Source organism: Salvia miltiorrhiza, chromosome 8 (genome assembly GCF_028751815.1).
Source record: "Salvia miltiorrhiza cultivar Shanhuang (shh) chromosome 8, IMPLAD_Smil_shh, whole genome shotgun sequence".
In the NCBI taxonomy this organism is placed as follows: domain Eukaryota; kingdom Viridiplantae; phylum Streptophyta; class Magnoliopsida; order Lamiales; family Lamiaceae; genus Salvia; species Salvia miltiorrhiza.
This window is the reverse complement of record NC_080394.1, coordinates 33,316,164-33,335,460: the sequence shown is the minus strand read 5'-3', so window position 1 is coordinate 33,335,460 and position 19,297 is coordinate 33,316,164. Positions and strand designations below refer to the sequence as shown.

The 19,297-nt window shown below is 39.6% G+C and overlaps 2 protein-coding genes across 3 annotated transcripts; both read right to left on the bottom strand.

Moving 5' to 3' along the window:
- Nucleotides 1-6,365: 6,365 nt before the first annotated feature.
- LOC130997816 (S-adenosylmethionine synthase 3-like) lies at nt 6,366-8,881 on the bottom strand. 2 transcript variants are annotated; one of them, XM_057923252.1, is made up of 2 exons: nt 8,483-8,881; nt 6,366-7,792 (listed from the first exon to the last, which is right to left on the bottom strand). In XM_057923252.1, the coding sequence occupies exon 2, from the start codon at nt 7,783-7,785 to the stop codon at nt 6,613-6,615; it is 1,173 nt and encodes a 390-aa protein (XP_057779235.1). In that variant the 5' UTR covers nt 7,786-7,792; nt 8,483-8,881; the 3' UTR covers nt 6,366-6,612. The 2 variants fall into 2 exon arrangements, with proteins under 2 accessions (XP_057779235.1, XP_057779237.1); XM_057923254.1 differs by having other exon boundaries at nt 8,277-8,542.
- A 9,145-nt stretch (nt 8,882-18,026) lies between these two features.
- Nucleotides 18,027-18,500, bottom strand: LOC130998356 (lysine-rich arabinogalactan protein 17-like). Its single transcript, XM_057923781.1, has one exon. The coding sequence runs from the start codon at nt 18,498-18,500 to the stop codon at nt 18,027-18,029; it is 474 nt and encodes a 157-aa protein (XP_057779764.1).
- Between the last annotated feature and the right edge of the window lie 797 nt (nt 18,501-19,297).

Sequence of the window (19,297 nt, the reverse complement as noted above, 5' to 3'; positions counted from 1 at the left end):
AAAATGAGAATTCATTCATAAAAAGCATGTTTACAGCCTCGGTCATTGCGGTGGGTGGATGAAATCCTGTAAGTTCTTTGTTGCTCGTTCATATTCCAACATTTACCTCCGTCTTTTGAGACTGTCACAATATTATTTAGTTGTGTACCTTATTTAGCATTTGTATGTGCCACTAATTATATCGATATAGATGCACTTGTTCCATTAAGAATTTCGGTTTAAATGAAGAGGTCCCCACCTTGCTTTTGTATAGGGAGAAATATCTTTATTGTATATGATTAGCATATGTGATTTCTCTTTGTTTCGTCAACAATATTCTTGTGTTGGTTCCATAGCTCAGGTTTGGTATAGTTGAGGATAAAATGAGATCCATATTGTCTGAAAGCTTCATTCCATAGGCTGGGCTATGTTCACATGTTGTTACCAGAAATTATGTAAGTTTTCTAATATTGTGCCTCTTATTTGTACCTATGTTCATGTTCTGTGCCCTGCACCCCTACTGTTTATGTTTACATCCTCCCTACATCTCTGCGCAACTCGTGTTTTCCAAAGATCTTCTATTTACTTGCATAATGCTGGAAATTCATTAGCATGCTTTCTGATTTGGTCTTCTTCTTTCTCTAGCAAGACATGCTTGTTTGCAGGCCTGACTTTATAAAAGAGCTTATGATTTCTTGAGATTCTATTTTCCTTCAAATTTCTGTATTGCATTTAACTTCACTTTGGGTCGTATTTCCAGATTGATTCCATTGTAGATTAAGTTAAGAGACAGAAGTCTATGACTGATATGGTAAACTTTATTTCTCTCTCTCTCTCTCTCTCTCTCTCTCTCTCTCTCTCCCCTACACGGTGTGTGTAACTGCGTATGCACTCACATGTTTTTAACTGCAATTTGATTTGACACTTTCTCTAACCAATATAAGGGTATATTGTTACCACAACTTTCCATACATGGAGGGGTTGGTCCATTACCATCGGATGTTACTATAGCTGGTGTTGCTAAGGCTTTTGGTGTCCGCATGGTATATCTTGTATGTTGTCCGGGTCTTTTGACCCATGTTAATGATTAAAAATTCTAGTACTTATGAAAAGTATTAGTTCATTTATATATACTTGGCCTTTTAACTTGGTGTTCTTAGTTAATCTTGTAATGAGAAGCAAGGACTCGATCGTATGCCCTTGTAGAAATTTTATACTGGTTGTTACTTTCACTGTCTCATGCATTTATAAGTTTTTTTCTTTCAGCAAAGGCCCTTGACAAAGAATTTGAAGAATAATAAAATAAGGATTTGCCTAAGATACTAAGAGAATGAGTATAATAAGTGAACTGATTTAGGCTTTGATAATTCTCTTCTTCGATTCAAACTTTTGAAGGCAGTGAAAGGCTGAAGCGCAATTTCGACAGAGGTTCAGCATGTGCGTTTGAATCAGTGAAGATTGTGGTGTTCCTCGAGCTCTATTTATAGACGAAGTCTTGAATAGATCCGTTGGCTGAGATGGTCTTCAAGAATTCGTCCGTTGTGAGAGAGATTTGAATTTGGCTGAGGCTACAAACTTCGAGGTTCCTAATTTTGTGAAGAACGGTGTCTCAGGTACAACAGGTAAGGTGCCTCGAAAAAGCTTGCACTAAAAAGGAATGCTCTGCAGAGAAATGACGATCTTCAATATCTCTGCATTTAATGCGGCTTGTACTTGTGTGTACGTGGCTTCATTTTAGCTTAAGAGTCTTTAGTCCGAGGAAGAATGTCAACTGATACTTGACTTGAGTATCAGTCCGTGAATTCCTCGTGGCCAGCATTATTACTTTAGTCATAACCGATTCTTCATAAGACTCTCGTCCAATCAATACTTCAGTAATTAACTTGGTTTTTTCACAGCTATCTTCAGTTGAGGTCTTCAGTCCTCTGTCTTCAGAACAACAGTCTAACTAGAAAACATGAACTGTAACATTTGAGTTTGAAAGGTTCTAGTCTATTACAAGAAAAACTAAGAGTTTTGGTATCATCAAAACTAGGGATATGATATTTCATTAAGTTCCCAACAAAAGATGTCAGCACAACCTACTTCTTTAAAGATATAACATCTTAGTTTATTTATTAGGTTTGCATGAGAAGTGGGTATGAAGTGAAGTGGAATTAATTCTGGACATCATCTTTTGTAAATGGTAAGAAAGATCAAAAGTACATGTGAAGGTCAAGCATGGCTTTCTTGGTTTAGAGTAGTGGACCTGCAGCATTTAAGGAACTTGGCATAAAAATCCAATTTAAAGGTTTAAACAATCCAGTCAAGGATGCACATCATACGTTACTGAATTACTATCAAACCTTCTTATGTTATCCCGTTTCCTCTTATCATCCTGCCATTTTCCCTCTTATTTACTTCTACCAAATAGAAATAGCTCTGTCTTCTACCAAATAGTCTAATTAGATATACTTTGTTTAATTATAAAATTAATTAAACTAAAATACAAAATACTTCATCCGTCCCAATAGTAGTGTCCCATTTTCCTTTTTAGGTCGTTCCAATAATAATATCTCATTTCCTTTTTGACAATATATTGTCTTTATATACTTAATATTTAAATAATTTCCACCAACCAATTTTATCTAATTTTTACACACTTCTTAATCTTCGTGCCCAAAAGTAATGGGACACTACTAATGGGACGGAGGGAGTACTAAACTTCATGAAGCAAGGGAAAAAAAAGTAAAAACTGATCGAGGCACAAGTTAGAGTGTGATGATCTGATCAATAGAGTTTGATATCCCATAGACCCATTATAAAGAAAGTCGGAGAGAAAAGGGCTTCTTCGAGAAAGATTGCAAGAGAGATACGTTAGATTGGTGGTGGCGTGGCGGAAAAATTAGAGTTTCAGAGATATATGAGTCAGTGTTTTTTGTATGTAAAAGACAGAAAGACGGAGGTAATTTGAATAAAAATACTTAATTTTAATTTTATGGAAACAACTATTCATTATAACTTTTTTGCATGAAAAAAACTAATAATAATACCTGATGAATGTTTATATGAATGGCTGTTTTTATCCTTGTAAATGGAAAGTGAATGTTGTATTAATTCACTGAAAGGGAAAGAGTTGGTGTGACTTACATGCAAACGTCATTAAATAACATGGCTGTCACACTTCTTAAACAAGAAACATGCAGGATAAACGTCATTATTAACACAGTTGGGCTAATTAGTATATAGAAATTAAAATGCGTGCGTGAGTGAGGCACACATATTTCTTCTGGACAACTTGACCTTCAAGCCGTGCTTGGCTTGCAGTATGACGGAGTCACGAGGAGAAACAGGATGCCCCTCAACTAGCTGCACCTGGTAATCACAAATGATAGCAGCCGCCACCATCTTCATCTGTACGAACGCCATCTCCTTCCCCAGGCAAGTCCTGGGCCCCGCCTTGAACGCCATCTCCTTCCCCAGCCATCCCCTAGGGGCGCGCTCCAGTGAGACCCCCTATTTTTCGTGTAACATGAGTACAATGAATAAGACATATAATACTAATGAATAAAACGTATATCTAATGAACAAGATGTATATACTGATGATGAAAAATAAAAATAAAAAAATTCGTAATGAATAAGATATATATACTGATGAACAGGGCCATATATACTGATGAACAATGCAGTATATACTGATGAATGACAAAATTTAAAATATTCTGCTCCCTCCAGGATTCGAACCCTGTGAAAAAAAATCACCCTCCAGATACAATCTCAGCCATAGGATTGATAAAATAAACGCACCAAATTGTGTCCTAGATCTCACTAAAATTAAGGGGTCTCATTGGAGCGGCCCCCTATATATATATATATATATATATATATATATATATATATATATATATATATATATATATGGAGAGATTCTAATATATAAAACCCTTTTTCAAAATGAGAAATAGGAACTAATCTTAGCCTTTTAAAATATAGATCTAGTGATTAGGATTTATTCACTTAAACAATACGCCTATTTTGTAGTGATAAAGTTGATAGTGCCGTTTTTTTCTTTTTCAATTAATTAGAAGGTTAGTTAAGTCTTTCATAATATTCTTATTTAATTAAAGAGCCATTATTTGTAGTAAATTTTAAGAGGTACTTCGTCGAGCTCTCTTCCTGGAAATTCCAATTTGGCAGCTTGGATATAGAGTTTTGTTCCACTAGCGATTCTGACAATATTTCGTGCATATGCATTTTTCCGAGCTTCCTCCTCCCGAATACTTATTTTCTCCCCTAGACGATCGATAGATACAAAGAAGAGAAAAAATAGGGCCAAATGGTCCAAAAGTCGAAGACACATCAAACTCTTCCCTTAGGTAGTATATAGAACCAAATAAGGACCACTCATTTTCTCCATGTGGAGCACTAAGGGAGTGACACGTGGCAAGGAGCTTTGAAGGCCTTCTAAGGCAAAATCTGTCCATGAGTAAAATCGGAATATAATTTTCGAATACTTTTTAAAAAAATTATTATTTTTCATTTTTATATATATTTAAAAAAACTGATATATTTTCCATGCATATTGTTATACAGAAACATGCATAACTTTACACACAAAAATGCATTTTTACCGCCCCACCCCGACCTACCCCCCCCCCCTCCCCCCAACCCCACCCCTCCCACCCCCACCAATTTTTTTAATTTTTTTTTTATCGAAAAATTCATTTTTTTTGCACGCTTCATTAACACCAGATGCATGGTTCTGTTTTATAATATGCATTTTTCAATTTTACAATATACATGGTTTACTAACAGAATATGCATGGTATTTCTCGCCCCCAACCCCCCACCCCCCTGCCCACCACTAACCACCTCCCACCCCACCCTCTCACCACCACCAAATTGTCGAAAATTCATTTTTTTGCATACTTCATTAACACAAGATGCATGGTTCAGTTTTATGATTTGCATTTTTCTGTTTTGCAATATGCAGGGTTCGTTGATAAAATATGCATGGTATTTTTCACCACCTCACCCCCACTCACACCACCCCCCACATCAAATAGAAAAATGAACCATGCATATTGTAAATCAAAACAATGCGCATTATAAAATTGAACCATGCATCTCGTGTCAATGTATCCTGTAAAAAAATAAATTTTTGATTAAAAAAAACTAAAAAAAGAATTGTTGGGGGGGGGGGGGTGACGAGAAATACCATGCATATTGTATCAATAAACCATGAACATTGCAAAACAGAACACTGCATTTTGTAAAACTGAATCATGCATCTCGTGTTAATGTAGGCTATAAAAAAATGAATTTTCGACAAAAAGAAATTAAAAAAAAATTAAAAAGAATTTTAAAAAAATGGGGAGGGGGGAGTGGTGGGGGTGGGCGTGGGGGTGGGGTGGATGGGGGTAAAAAAAATCAGATTTATCGCATCTTTGTGTGTAAAATATTCTGTGTAATAATATGCATGAAAATATGTCAGTTTCAGGAAAAAAAAAAGTAAAAAAAAAAAACTTTTTTTTATATTCGATTTTTTTATTTTCGATTTTACCTCTGTGCGAATTTTACCTTGGAAGGCCTCTACCACGTGTAACTCCCTTAGTGCTCCACATGGAGAAAATTGCTCAACCTCTTTCATAAATTTGTATGGAGCTTCCTGATCTAGCCATTGGTAAAGATTATTTTTTGATAACTGATCGCTTGTTTCATCTGATCTCCCATCATCTCATCGAACTACGTTTATGTCCTATTTCTTTGGTTCATGAAGGTGGCTATAGGGAATCAAGAAAAGGCCCTGTAGTCATTACCTTTAAAGGGAAGGTATGAATGTTTATACTTCAATAGAAGTATTTCAACAGCATACATATAACGAGGCTGCTATAGAACTTTATGCAAGAAGTTCCATCATGGCGCGTTTTCTGAAATCGACTGAGTTGGATTGCTATTCAGTGCCTGATCAACTGCGTGCCTTACAAGCTGCTTCGATTTGCAGTGACATCAAGATTATGGTGAAGGACTAAAGAAAGATTGAAAGGAAAAGCAATTGAAATATGAATGACAGTAGTATCACAAGGAAACCAAGGAATAGGATGAACCAAGAAATGACCCAGTATCTATTTGTATGTAAAAGAAGCACCCCCACCCTCCCTCACCTCACTATTTTTGCTCCGTTTGTGATTGATTGCATTCAATCCGAGCCTCTTGTTTGCATACATTTCATTGGAGGACCATGTATGAAACCAGTTTCATGGCAGGTGAGTCCTATATTATCGGCAAGTTCATGGTGTGCAAGTCTCCGTAATTTAAATTTTGGGAGCATTGCTGCTTCACCATAAGATTTCACATTTCTGACTTGATGAATCGTAAAAAAAAAAATGAACATAACATTCAATCTCAAACTCCAGAATGCGAAGCTTCTTTATAAAAATGGGTTAGTAGACGCTTTGCTAACACAAAACAACGGTAGGGAATAAAACAAATAGGCAAATATGACGATGAATTCAAAAATACAGCAGGCTCCCACATTTCGGAGACACAAAATAACACTGATACTGCATCCGGGAGGTCCTGAAAAGTATGCGTAGTCTTTGATATACTCAGCCAAGCTAGTTATTGGTCTGCAGCAACGAGCTCAACAAATTCAGGCTTTGGGCTTGAGGATCTTGACAGTCTCCCAGGTGAAGTCAGGATCATCACGGCCAAAGTGACCATAAGCAGCAGTCTTCTGGTACCTGAAGTTTCCTCCTCTCAGCAAGTCTAAGTTGATGGCCATCATTCCTGGCCTGAAGTCGAAGTTCTCCTTGATTAGTGTCAGAATATCCTTGTCTGGGATCTTCCCCGTCTTGTATGTATCAACGAACACAGACAGTGGTTCTGCTACTCCAATAGCATACGACACCTGGACAATGCATCTGCGAGCAAGTCCTGATGCCACAATACTCTTTGCTGCTTGCCTCACAATATATGCTCCACTCCTGTCCACCTTGGTAGGATCTTTGCCAGAGAAAGCACCTCCACCATGAGCACCCCACCCACCGTAGGTGTCGATGATGATTTTCCTACCGGTGAGACCAGCATCTCCATGAGGACCACCAATCACAAACCTCCCAGATGGGTTGAGATGGAAGATTGTCTTGTCATCAAGATACTGAGCAGGAATCACAGGTTTGATGACGTGCTCCTTCAAGTCAGCGGCAATCTGATCATTTGTAACAGTCTCATCATGCTGCGTAGAGATGAGGACTGTGTGAACTCTGATAGGAACCATGGCCCCTCCCTCGTTCTTGTACTCAACAGTAACTTGTGTCTTGCCATCAGGTCTCAACCATGCGCAAGTCTTGTTCTTCCTCACTTCAGTGAGTTTGGCACCAAGCTTGGTGGCAAGGACATGAGTAAGTGGCATCAGCTCTGGTGTTTCATCGGTGGCATAGCCGAACATGTGCCCTTGGTCACCAGCTCCGATCTCTTCAGGTTTCTTGGTGAGATGACCATGAACTCCCTGGGCAATGTCAGGGCTCTGTTGTTCAATGTTGACAAGGACCTTGCAGTGATCAGCATCAAGGCCAACATCTGGTGAGGTGAATCCAATCCCTCTGCAGGTATCACGAACTATCTTTTCATAGTCCACCTTAGCCTTGGTTGTGATCTCACCAAAGACCATGACCATATTAGTCTTGGTGCAAGTTTCACATGCTACTTTGCTCTCTGGGTCCTGCTCTAGGCAAGCATCAAGAATGGCATCTGAGACTTGGTCGCAGAGCTTGTCGGGGTGTCCTTCATTGACAGACTCTGAGGTGAACAGGAAGGTATCCATATTGTATCTGGAAAACAGGATCAGGGATGTGTTAGTTCTAGATGCTAGTACATGCAAACGATTCAAAAATTTTAGAGGCAGTTAAGTAACTATAAAGGTGCAATAACTTAAAGTTTGAAGATTCTCTGTCTATCGCAAAATGGATATAAACAGGCACAACAAGTAGCTATAGTAGAAACCACGCATTTTCTTCATGAACTCCAAAGGTATCGGAGTAAACAGTAAAGACTAATTTATGTAAAGGAACGTTATAAAACTTCTGAACGGCAGATGCAGCAGATTTAGAAAGCTATTACAAATAATGCTATCTACGTGGTAGCTGAAAATTCTCATGCAATCAATCATGGATCAGATAAATCAGATTTACGAATTATGTAGGGAAAAATGCAGATCCTCAACTAATAATCACGGCATTCTCTCGAGCGCAAAATACACAATAAGATCCGAATCTCACTACAATACAGCACAGATATTTACATCCACCATCGCACTTCTAATGAAATTCTCCGATCCGGTAAACTAAACGGTATAGCAGCACACTCATCGTCGAAAACAAGAAAACTGCCGACATTCAATTACCATAAATTCACAAATCTGTATAGCACAAAAGTGTAAAAAAAACACTAGATCTAAAACAATAACAGAACACGATTACCAAATCTAACACAATAAATCGAGAATCAATCGTTATGCATACCTTCTGGCAAAAGAAGAGGTCTAGATCTGCAGATCAATATGGAGCAGGAGGAGAGAAGTAGCGAAGTGAGGGAGTGAAATGAAGGCGCGGGTACTTATAAACCCGGATCCAAAGGACTCGCTCTCCCTACTACTCTAATTTCAAATGCCAAATAAAAATAAAGAAGAAAGAATAAAAAATATCCTACCCTGTGGTGTAACTAAGATGGTGCCAGTTGGCGGTCGGAAGCTCGATCGACGGTGGCTGATACTTTTGAGCTGTAGGTGAGTTGTAAATTATAAATATCAGAGTTTTCTCCAGTTTGCGTGTTGTACTAGGCGCATGAGGTATTGTACGTGGGGTTGGTGAAATGAAAAAAAAAAAATTGACGCGCTACTGCTGACGGAAGGCACTAATACTACATTAGCTTTGCTTTAAAAAAAACAAAAATATATACATGAAATATTTGATATCAATTCAAACGATATTTTATACTTTCTCCGTCCCCACAAAATTGAATTGTATTTCTTTTTAAACCGTCCCAATAAAGTTGAATTATTTCTCTTTGTAAAATAAATTTAAATTATTTTTTATTCACTTTCTCTTTTATTTTACTTTTTCATTCAGACGAAGTATTACTTTTCCTAATAGCGTAAACACTTGGTCAGGAATTTGATAGTAAAAATTACGATTGAAGTGTTGGAATTATTTAAATCGCCGCTCCAACTGCAATTGTCAATTGCATCGCCTTTTTTAATAGCTACTAATAGAACACACAAAAACAATATTTTAATAAATAATTTTTTACAAGTAGAAATTTATATATATTTTTTAAATTATAATATTATTAAATTCATAAAATTGAAATAATTTATTTAAATTTAATATAAAAAATCAATTTTAATTAATTAAGCATAACCTAATTTTATTGCCATAAAAACACAAACAAAAAGAAAAGAAGATTGATATGAAATTCATATTTATTTTCTAGGTTTAATTTTTGCATAATTAATTTTAATTTCAATTATTCTACCAAAATTAAACTTCTAATAAAACTAGTATTTTATAAATCCTTTATATTGTAATTCTAAATTATTAAATTTACAAAATAAAAAATACTAACTTATGTGGATGAAGAGTTCTTATGGATACTACTACTTAAATCATTATTAAAATATATTACATTTTTAGATTTACTATATGAATAATATATTGAATTACACAATTGGTCTTAAATTAAATTTATATGAGGGATATAGTATGCAAATCAAATTTTGTAAAATAAAAAAGTTTTATAATAGTAAGAATTTTTTCATAGAAAAATAAATTGGAAATTAACTAATACTCCTTATGTCCCACAAGAGTGTGCATCATTTTTTGTGGCACAAGTTTTAATAAAATATTAGATGATTGTATTGAGAGTTGAAAAAGTGATCTACTTTATTATAAAATAATTTATAATAAGAGTAAGAAATAAGGAGTTAGGGGTGGGATAGTGTTCAAAAATAGCAAATGCACACACTTGTGGGACGTTCCAAAATAGAAATAAGGGCACACTCTTATGGGACGGAGGGAGTATAATAAATCAGAAATGTCATATTTGAGCCCTTGATTTATAATTCTACTATTCAGACTTTAGACTAATTTATATTTTTCTATGATCGAATTAGTATATAACCTAGCTATCCTTTATCCATTTCTATATTCTTTCTAGTATGTATTACTACATCATTATATGTATATCAGCGTCATGTGTGTATTCTTTTTTCACGAAATTTGGTTGAAGTTGGTAAAAAAGGTGTATTGCGTTTGCATCGCCTCAAACAGGTTTGGTATATTTCGATTTTGGGACTTTACCAGAAACGTTGTCCCTCTCCCACCTACTTTCATGTTAATTATTATTCCCAATTTTCAATGTAGATAATGCGTAATAATTAATTATTGTTAGTTACCTTTTTATCACATCCCAAATGTAAATTGCTCCATGTGGACTAGGATACCCTTAACAAACCCACACGGAAAAATGAAAATAAAATTACAAGATAAGATTCAGTGTTCCATAATTTTATGCGTGTTACTGTATTTCATGCTTATATTTATTATTTTTAAAATATTTTTTATAAAATAAAATTTATTATAATACTATGAATTATATTTAATTTTTATTTTAAATTTTTTTTTTAAAGTATATACCATGACTTTGAATTTATCAACCTATTATTAGCTATAAAAAAATGAAATTAAATGATAAAAAATAATTATATATCCTAGATTGATGGAATAAACCCTAGTTAATAATCACAAAATTAAACTAAAGCATACAAAGTTAAAATTGAAGAAAAAATATATAAGAAAATAAATAAAATTAAAAGTGGAACACAAAGTAAGACATAAAGTGTGGTACACTGAATCTAATGAGTAAAATTACAGGCCAGCCACCGGCCACTAAGAGTATCTTTATTGTTTAATATGGTTTTCATTTTTTTTTTTTTTTGAATTATCGTATTGAGGTGGTCTTGGTACGATCGGGTGTATCGTATGATCGAATTGATCCGCACCCAGACCCTGACTCATATTCTGATTTGAACCTATACCTTGATCCAAATCGTGCAAATGACACTATTCAGTTATACAAATGACACTACCTGTAATTGACACTATTATATTATATAAATGATATTGCGTATAAGTGACATTATAACATGAGCGAAATTCATATCTAGCCGAAAAAATAGAAGACATCATCTTTCTATCCCACTCCGTAAATATATAAGCTTTCTAGGCAATTTTGAAGGATAAGACAAATATATCCTTAGTGGTCCCACCACTATCAATTTATTATTTAAATTATTCAATTAAAAAAATTCAAACTTACCTTTTGCTCAACATTCACGAGAGTTAAATATAAAAGGGTTAAGGTACAAATACCCCCCTAAGGTAGACCCCCCTAGAGCGTTTAAACCCCCATACTCGACTTTGGTACAATTTGGCCCCCAAAGTCGAAGAAAAATATACAGATAGGTCCAGCCGTTAACGGCGGTTTAACTCCGTTTCTTCCTTTTTTTATTTTTTTTATTTATTTTCTGGTCATCACTATTCATCTTCTTCTTCTTCTTCTTCAATTTTCCGGTGAAACCATCCCGCTCTGGCAAATCGGATCTCGAGCTTCTCCGCCATCGATCCGACGACGACGACGAATTCGAGCTCATCCGCCACCGATCCACGGCAGTGTCGCTCCAGAACTCCACCACCGCGACGTTTCTCGCCGCCTTTAACTTACTAGCCCGATCCTTCTACGGCGCCAGCCCCAATATGCTCAAGTGGGTCGGCCGCGCCGGCTCCAGGCTCCACTCCGACCTGGCCGGGGAGATCCGATCGGTGGTGTACGAGGCGCTGCGGATCGAGCCGCCGGTGCCGTCGCAGTAGGCCAAGGCGAAGCGCCACTTCGTGATCGAGTCCCACGAGGCGGCGTTCCAGATCGGATCTTCACTCTCTCTCTCTCTCTCTCTCTCTCTCTCTCTCTCTCTCTCTCTCAGATCCAGATCGTCGTCGTCGTCGGATCGATGGCGGAGGAGCTCGAGATCCGATTTGTCGGAGCGGGATGCTTTCGCCGGAAAATTGAAGAATTCAGCCGGAGAAGATGACCAGAAAATAAAATAAAAAAATAAAAAAATGGTTAAGGTACAAATACCCCCCTAAGGTAGACCCCCCTAGAGCGTTTAAACCCCCATACTCGACTTTGGTACAATTTGCCCCCCAACGGAGTTAAACCGCCGTTAACGGCTGGACCTATCTGTATATTTTTCTTCGACTTTGGGGGGCAAATTGTACCAAAGTCGAGTATGGGGGTTTAAACGCTCTAGGGGGGTCTACCTTAGGGGGGTATTTGTACCTTAACCCAATATAAAAAGTTGATCAACAGAATATTATTTCACTATCACTTTTTAATTTTTATCTTTTTCTTGTCTTTTTTCACAACACGGCTGCCTCTCTTTTCCTTGCCAAAAACCTTAGTAAACCATGCACGGCTCCAACCCTTTCCCTTGCAAAAAAAAATCACGCTATTTGTTCAAAGAATTCGTGCATGACTACCTCCCTTCCTTTCCCTATTTGTTGAAGAAATCGTGTAAAGCACCGTGTAAAACAACTGTGTGTGCATCTCATACCAAACAACCGTGTAAAGAAGCCATCTATCCATATTATTGTTTTAAAATTCACAATGACCGGTAGTGCTACTCAATCGGACTACGACCGAGAGGAAGAATCGCTACGAGAGCAGCCCAGTCGCCGGAGTAATTCAAAGAAGAACGACAAATATTTGGTGGCGCCTCCGGTAAGTAACCGCAAATTGTACAATGTTAAATTTAAATTTGTGTGTCGTGTATTGTTAAATAGTGCACGATAGTTGATTATTAGGTGTTTTATGTATGGAATATGTTGGTAATTAAGAAATTTAGAGTATGTTTCGAAGTAACCGTGTACGGTTCAACCGTGCACGATTAGTTATTGAATGCACAGTAGCACACGGTTGCTTGTTTTAGTTATACAGTTTAGTTATTATGTTTTCTATTATATTTATAAGCATTAATCAAAACTTAAATGGGTATTTTGTGCACGATTTAACCGTGCACGGTTTGTTCTTTCGTGCACGGTTGTGCACGGTTTGAATTATTCAGTGCACGGTTGAGTTTTTACCTTTTTATGTTTTTGTCAACTGAAAATTGTTCTGGTGTGCACGATTGAACCGTACACGGTTGGTTATTATGAGCACGGTTTGATTATTGTGCACGATTTGATTGTTTTTGTTCGATTTTTGCTGATTCTAATAATTTTTAATTCATTGTAGCCTCACCGCTATGCTTGATTACGTCCGCACATACAGAGTTATGCGGGACGTATCAATCACTACATCTGGATATCGATATTGAAATATGTGAAGACGTGTTTGGAGCGTTACCGTCGTTTTCAGAAATTCAAATGTAGTTCGTTTGGCCACTTACATGATTTGAAGAGGGAGGAGAGCGCCAATGCCGCACTGCACCAGCTTCTTGCACGAGAGTTGTACGACCCGCAGTTTGGTGCATGGGAAAAGTGGTTCCACGTTTATGGACACGACATACGATTTGGCCCGTCGAGTTCTGTTTGGTGACGGGATTACACTTCGGGCCTTCCCCACTGGATTTTAATCCGAATGCGGATCATGATATTTGACGGAGCTGTAGTTTGAGCTTCGTGCAAATAAATAATCTTGTGCCCACAACTAGACTAGCTAGTGGTAAGTCCAGAGTCGAATCCACAGGGAACTGAGCAGTAACTTCTCCTGCAAAGGTGTCACTAAAAAGGTTTTGTTTTCTGTAGTGTTCTGACCAAAACGTGGTTGTGGGCAGAACGGGTATCCAACCTAAACTGAAATAACAAAGTAGATAAATCAAATAACAAAACAATTCTGACTTGGGTTTGAATCACTAAACATGAATTAACACTCGATCATTGGTGCAAAGATTAATCACTATATTCGCATACCAGTGGTTATAGGCATAAGAATTGTTGTGCCCCTATTGTCACTCGTCACGCACACAACAAACCCCTTACCCAATCTATCCTTTCAGTTTATGATCCCTTAGAAGGGTCAGCTAATGGAAATCAACTACCCCGGGCAACATCCACGCTCTCTGCGATGGCCTATCGCTAGTTGTGCTTTGCCCAGAATGCTTTAAGAATTAGATAGACCCACTTGACTCTTACGCCGATATTTCACAGCAGTCACGGCTCCAACACCAGTTGTACTATTTTGGAGGTCGATGGCAACTCGCCTTATGCCCAAATTATTACTTGTGGTAAGAACTTTCTAGTTAACTAGTGATCAATTAATTAACCAAGTTGTTACAACCTTTTTTGGAATCAAACCTAGTGTATCGGGAATATACTCATATAGTTGTTATGCTCAAATTAGACCTCTCGAGTTTATTCATTCATGCTTAGATCATCTTTCCCAAATCAGAATATAAACTTAGCCAACCATAACGTAAATAACACAAGCAAAAGATATAAAGGAAAACATAACTGGAATTGAAATTACTTAAATGAAAATCGAAATACCTACGGCCGAAAGTGCCGTGCAAAACATAAACAGAAAAGTACGAGGTTACGCCCACAGCCTGGGCTAGCTTCAACTCTCAAACAATATATGCACAACAAAACGGAATTTCAGCACCCTTGGCTTGTGAAGCTCGTCGGGTATTTATAGGAGTCATTAGGGTACGAAGGCCCAGCCCATTAGATGTGGCCGAATCCATGCAAGCATGGAGATGCTTATCCCTTTTCAGACCTAATCTTCATGAAGATATGTTTCCTTTTGGATAAGGCGTTGGTTTGGCCTTATCGATCTCTTTTGGATAGCTGCCGCCTTCCGCCTTTCTCGGACTCCTACTTGCAATCCTTCTTCGCCCGTCTGTTGTGCCTCCGTCTTCTCTTGCCTGCCAGCTCTCGTGCGGTACTTATGGGCATAAGGGATGGTTTTGCCTCCAAATCCCCTTTGCTTCTGGCGCATACCTCTTTCACGAGAAGTGACAGCACTATCGACCCCTGGAGTACTCGGAGGATTCTTCTGCTCGGCTGATTCCGCTGCTCGGCTGATTCTGCTGCTCGGATAATTTCTCTGGCGAAACCGACTTCGCTACTCTGGCATTTTGAATCCACTGGCAGCTTGATTTCTCTGGCAAAGCCGACTCCGCTGCTCTGGCATTTCGAATCCGCTGTCAGCTTGATTTTTCTGGCAAAGCCGACTCCGCTGCTCTGGCATTTCGAATCCGCTGGCAGCTTGATTTCTGTGGCCCTTTGAATCCGCTGGCGGCTTTGATTCCTCTGGCCCTTTTGAATCCGATGGCGGCTTGGATTCCTCTGGCATTTTGAATCCGCTGGCGGCTTTGATTCCTCTGGCCCTTTTGAATCCTCTAGCACTCCGCTTCTCTGGCATTTTGGCCTCTTCCCCATAAGCTGGTCCTGCCATTGAATTACGCCCTCCCAGGCGACCAAACGACACAAACACAAGGAAAAAGACTCGATCTAGACTTAAAACAAACACAAAAACAGAGCACAAACCTGGGCTCATCACACGCACACACTTTAAACACGATTGTCCTCAAGCGTGCATGCATGATTTTGCCCAAGTACAGACACGGACGAAACAGACACATAAAACGAAAACACACAACATGCTATACTCTCTTAGTCCAACAGTAAAATGAAGATCAAAAGAAACAACAAGTAGCTTGATCAAACAATCAAAATTGCCATCAGTTGAGTCAAGATCGGGTTCTGGGTATAAGGATGTTCCTCCCCTTTCACTCTTTCTCTCAAATGTTTAGGCTCGTGTTTACACTCCGGACATCTTGATTGGGTTCTGACCATAAGCTTGCCTATCTTCTATTGTCTTCCCCTTTAGTCAAAGCCCTAGGTGCATCTCATTAGGTCTTTCATGGGTTGTAATGTGGCTTAAGGCATAAGGTGAGAATTTTTTGTACGAGGCTAAGGTCATTCTGAACTTCATTCTGGGCCACAGACTTCCCAGATTCTTTTGATCCTTGCCTATTCTTGCGGGCTTAAGCACATTCTTCCCTTTATTCTTCCTCTCCTTTTTTTTTTCTTTTTCTCCTTCTCTTTTTTTTTTCTTTTACTTTTTATGGACTTTTTCTATTTTGGGATTAGACGTCCCATTTTGTAATTTTTGCACTAGTCCTGCCCATAGGCTGCACTACACTATCTCCCTTTCTTTTGCCCTTAAGTTCAGTTTTGACCGGGACGGCTCAAATCTAGGCAAATTTATAAGTGAATTCAAAAGAATTATTAAGCTCAAAAAGGGGTTGCAAGTGATAGATGTAGGGTTGGTCAGTTTGGCTCAGTGGGCTAAAGAAAGAATTTGCCTAAATCATTTAATACACCTAGACTATGTACACAGGGTTCGACTAAGAATCAAGGCAAGTTCTAGCATCACCCCTAAATCAAGATGTCAAAATTCACACAATGAAAGAAATAATTGTTTTGGGCATAAAGTAACAATTTTAAAAGCTCAAATCCTCACAAGGTATGCCCAATTCCCTATCTATCGTCCTCAACTACATACGGCACAAAGTTTGCATAATCTCACTCACAAAATTGCACTTTCTAATCATCACAAACTGAATAACATCGATTGTACAGCATGCTCGACACAAAAAACTTTTAAAAACATAAAAAGAAAACCGGGTCTTCCCTCCCACTCACACACTTTGCCTTAAGGCAAAGGGTGCGAGAACAAGGATTACCCGGTAAAGCAACAACAGACGTCTTGCCCTCCCCCCCACACACACACTTTGCTTTGGGCAAAGTGGGTGTGTAGAGGGGGTCAAGGAAAACGCAAACAAAATAAACAGAACAAAAACACAAAGACGCAACAAAACAAACTAAAAAACTAACATCCTAGGGAGGGTAGAATTCAAGGGGCAGGTGCAGGTGGGTACCTGAACCCTTGATACTTGAAGAAGGCCAGAAGGGCCTTCTGGGTCGCTGCCAGTGCTTTCTGGGTCTCCACAATCAGGGACTCGATTCTGTCCAGCTGACTCTCCTCTTCCTCCTCTGACTCTGACTCCTCCACCTTTTCTTTTCCTTTTCCCACAGCGGGGCTTTGGCCTTCGGCCGCTGAAAATTCCCTCTCGTCTGGATTGATAAATTTTGGCACACCCCGATCCATTCTGACATCCTTCATGCGGATCAGGGCTTCGATGTTCAGCTTCTCCGCCTCAATCTTGGTGTTCCCCTCCTCGATCTCAATCTCATTCGCCTTGGCAAAAGCGGTGGTGAACTGAATGCAGGAAAGCCTCTGATTAGGCTTGCTGATGATGGAATCGATGTGCTCGATCAGAAAGGCTCCAAAGTTGAGCCTCACCCCGCTGTGCATTGCCCAAAGGATGTAGAGATCCTTTTTGGACATAGCATTTCCGCTGTCAATTTTGCCGAAGAAGGAGTACGAGAGAATGCGATGGCAAACCCTCAGGGCTGAGTCGCGAATCCTATGCCCTTTTACCTTCTGGGTTTTGAACTGGCCTCCATCGCCGATCTCTGCCCACATCACATCCCACTCTTGTGCAGTAAAGGTAGGGATTCCTCTCTTCGCATCCTTGTATTCCTTCTTTTGCAGGTCTTTCAGTTCCGCCATTCCCAAGTTGAGGTTGAGTTCATTCACGGACATATCTCTGACTTCTCCCTTCATGGAAAAGCTCATGCCCAAAGGTCCGCAGGCTTGGTTGATGTCCACCTGTACCGATTCAAACACTTCCCTGACCACCTCCTCGTATGCGTGCCCTGGCCACTCCAGAAACGCCTTCCAGCCAATGTTCTTGAAGTACTCTTTCACCTTGTCTACTATGCCCAAGGGTTCCAGTGCGTCCATGTCTGGGATCTTGGGCACAGCGATTCCTCTCTTCGCTGTCTTCTTCCTGCTTCTTGATGCTGATGCCGGCTCTCCCTTGATCATTCGGATCGGGGTCGGGTTGATCACATTCTTCCTCATTTTCGCCGGATTTTCTTCTTACTCTTCGCCGGACTCCCCTTCCTCGCTCTGCATCACCGAACCAGAGGGTTCGTTTCTTTCGTTGGATGATTCTTCGGCCGGCGTGGCCAATTTTTCGGCCGCCGGTTTCTTCCTCTTCGGAGCAGTGGGGGTGCGCTTCTTTTTGGATGGTTCTCCCTCGCCTTCCTTCGCCTTTTTCGGTGTCGCATTGCCTTCTCCTTCAGCTGCATGCTGGTCTCTGGCGCCGAGAGTAGGGACGTCTATCTCCGCTGTGAATTGCTCAATGGCATGTTCGTCCACCGGCGAGGGGCTCTCGATTTGCGGTAGGGTTCTGGATGAGGGGGTAGGTGTAGTGTCCATCGGAATTGGTTTTTGGCGTGGGTTCTTTTTCGAAGCTTTTGGTTTTGACGGTGGGGGGCTTTCTCCGGTGAGATCGATTTTGGTTCCTTGGGGTATGCCTCGGAGTTTGTTTTTGGGTCTGGTGGAGACCATGGCGGCTGGGTTGTGGTTTTGTATTCGAAAAGCCGAGAAAGGGAGTGGTGATTATAGGAAGTTGGATAGTTAGGGTGGTGACGTCGTGGTAGGGGTTTTAGGGTTTTGGGGGTGTAGGGGCTGACAACTGTCACTTGATGTGACGTGCGTCAGGCGGCTCCAGCCGCGTTTTACCCGAGAGCCCTCTTTTGCCCTGGAATCAATGCTTCTCCAATCGACTGCTCTTTGCCCATAATTGCTCCCCCTGTATCTGCAAAGCACATTCAAACTTCCGCGAAGGCGGGAAACTCAAACTCGCCCACAGCTGTGGGCATAACCGGGTTCCTAGGCAAACAAAAACGAAAGCGAAACAAAACTAAAAGAAAATAAACTAAACGAAAATACCATGTTACCTCCTAGCCAGTGCCCTATTTATCGTCCTGGGCATGACGTGATACCTTCCAATTAATCCGAGGTGCTTGTGGCTGGGTCGAGATCCAGTTCCTCCCCAGCGTCGGGCTTATGCCCATAATAGGCTTTCAGCCTTTGTCCATTCACCTTGAACACTTTCCCAGATTTTGGATTTCCGATCTCAACAGCTCCATTTGGGAATTAGGTCTTCACCACAAATGGCCCGGTCCACTTGGTACTCATCTTGCCTTGTGCAAATTTGAACCGTGTTTGGTACAGGAGAACCTCTTGCCCAAAGCTGAATTGCTTGTTTGTGATCAAGGCATCGTGGCTCTTTTTCATTCTTTCCTTGTAGAGAAAAGCATTGTCGTATGCCTCTCTCCTGATTTCTTCGAGCTCTTGGATCT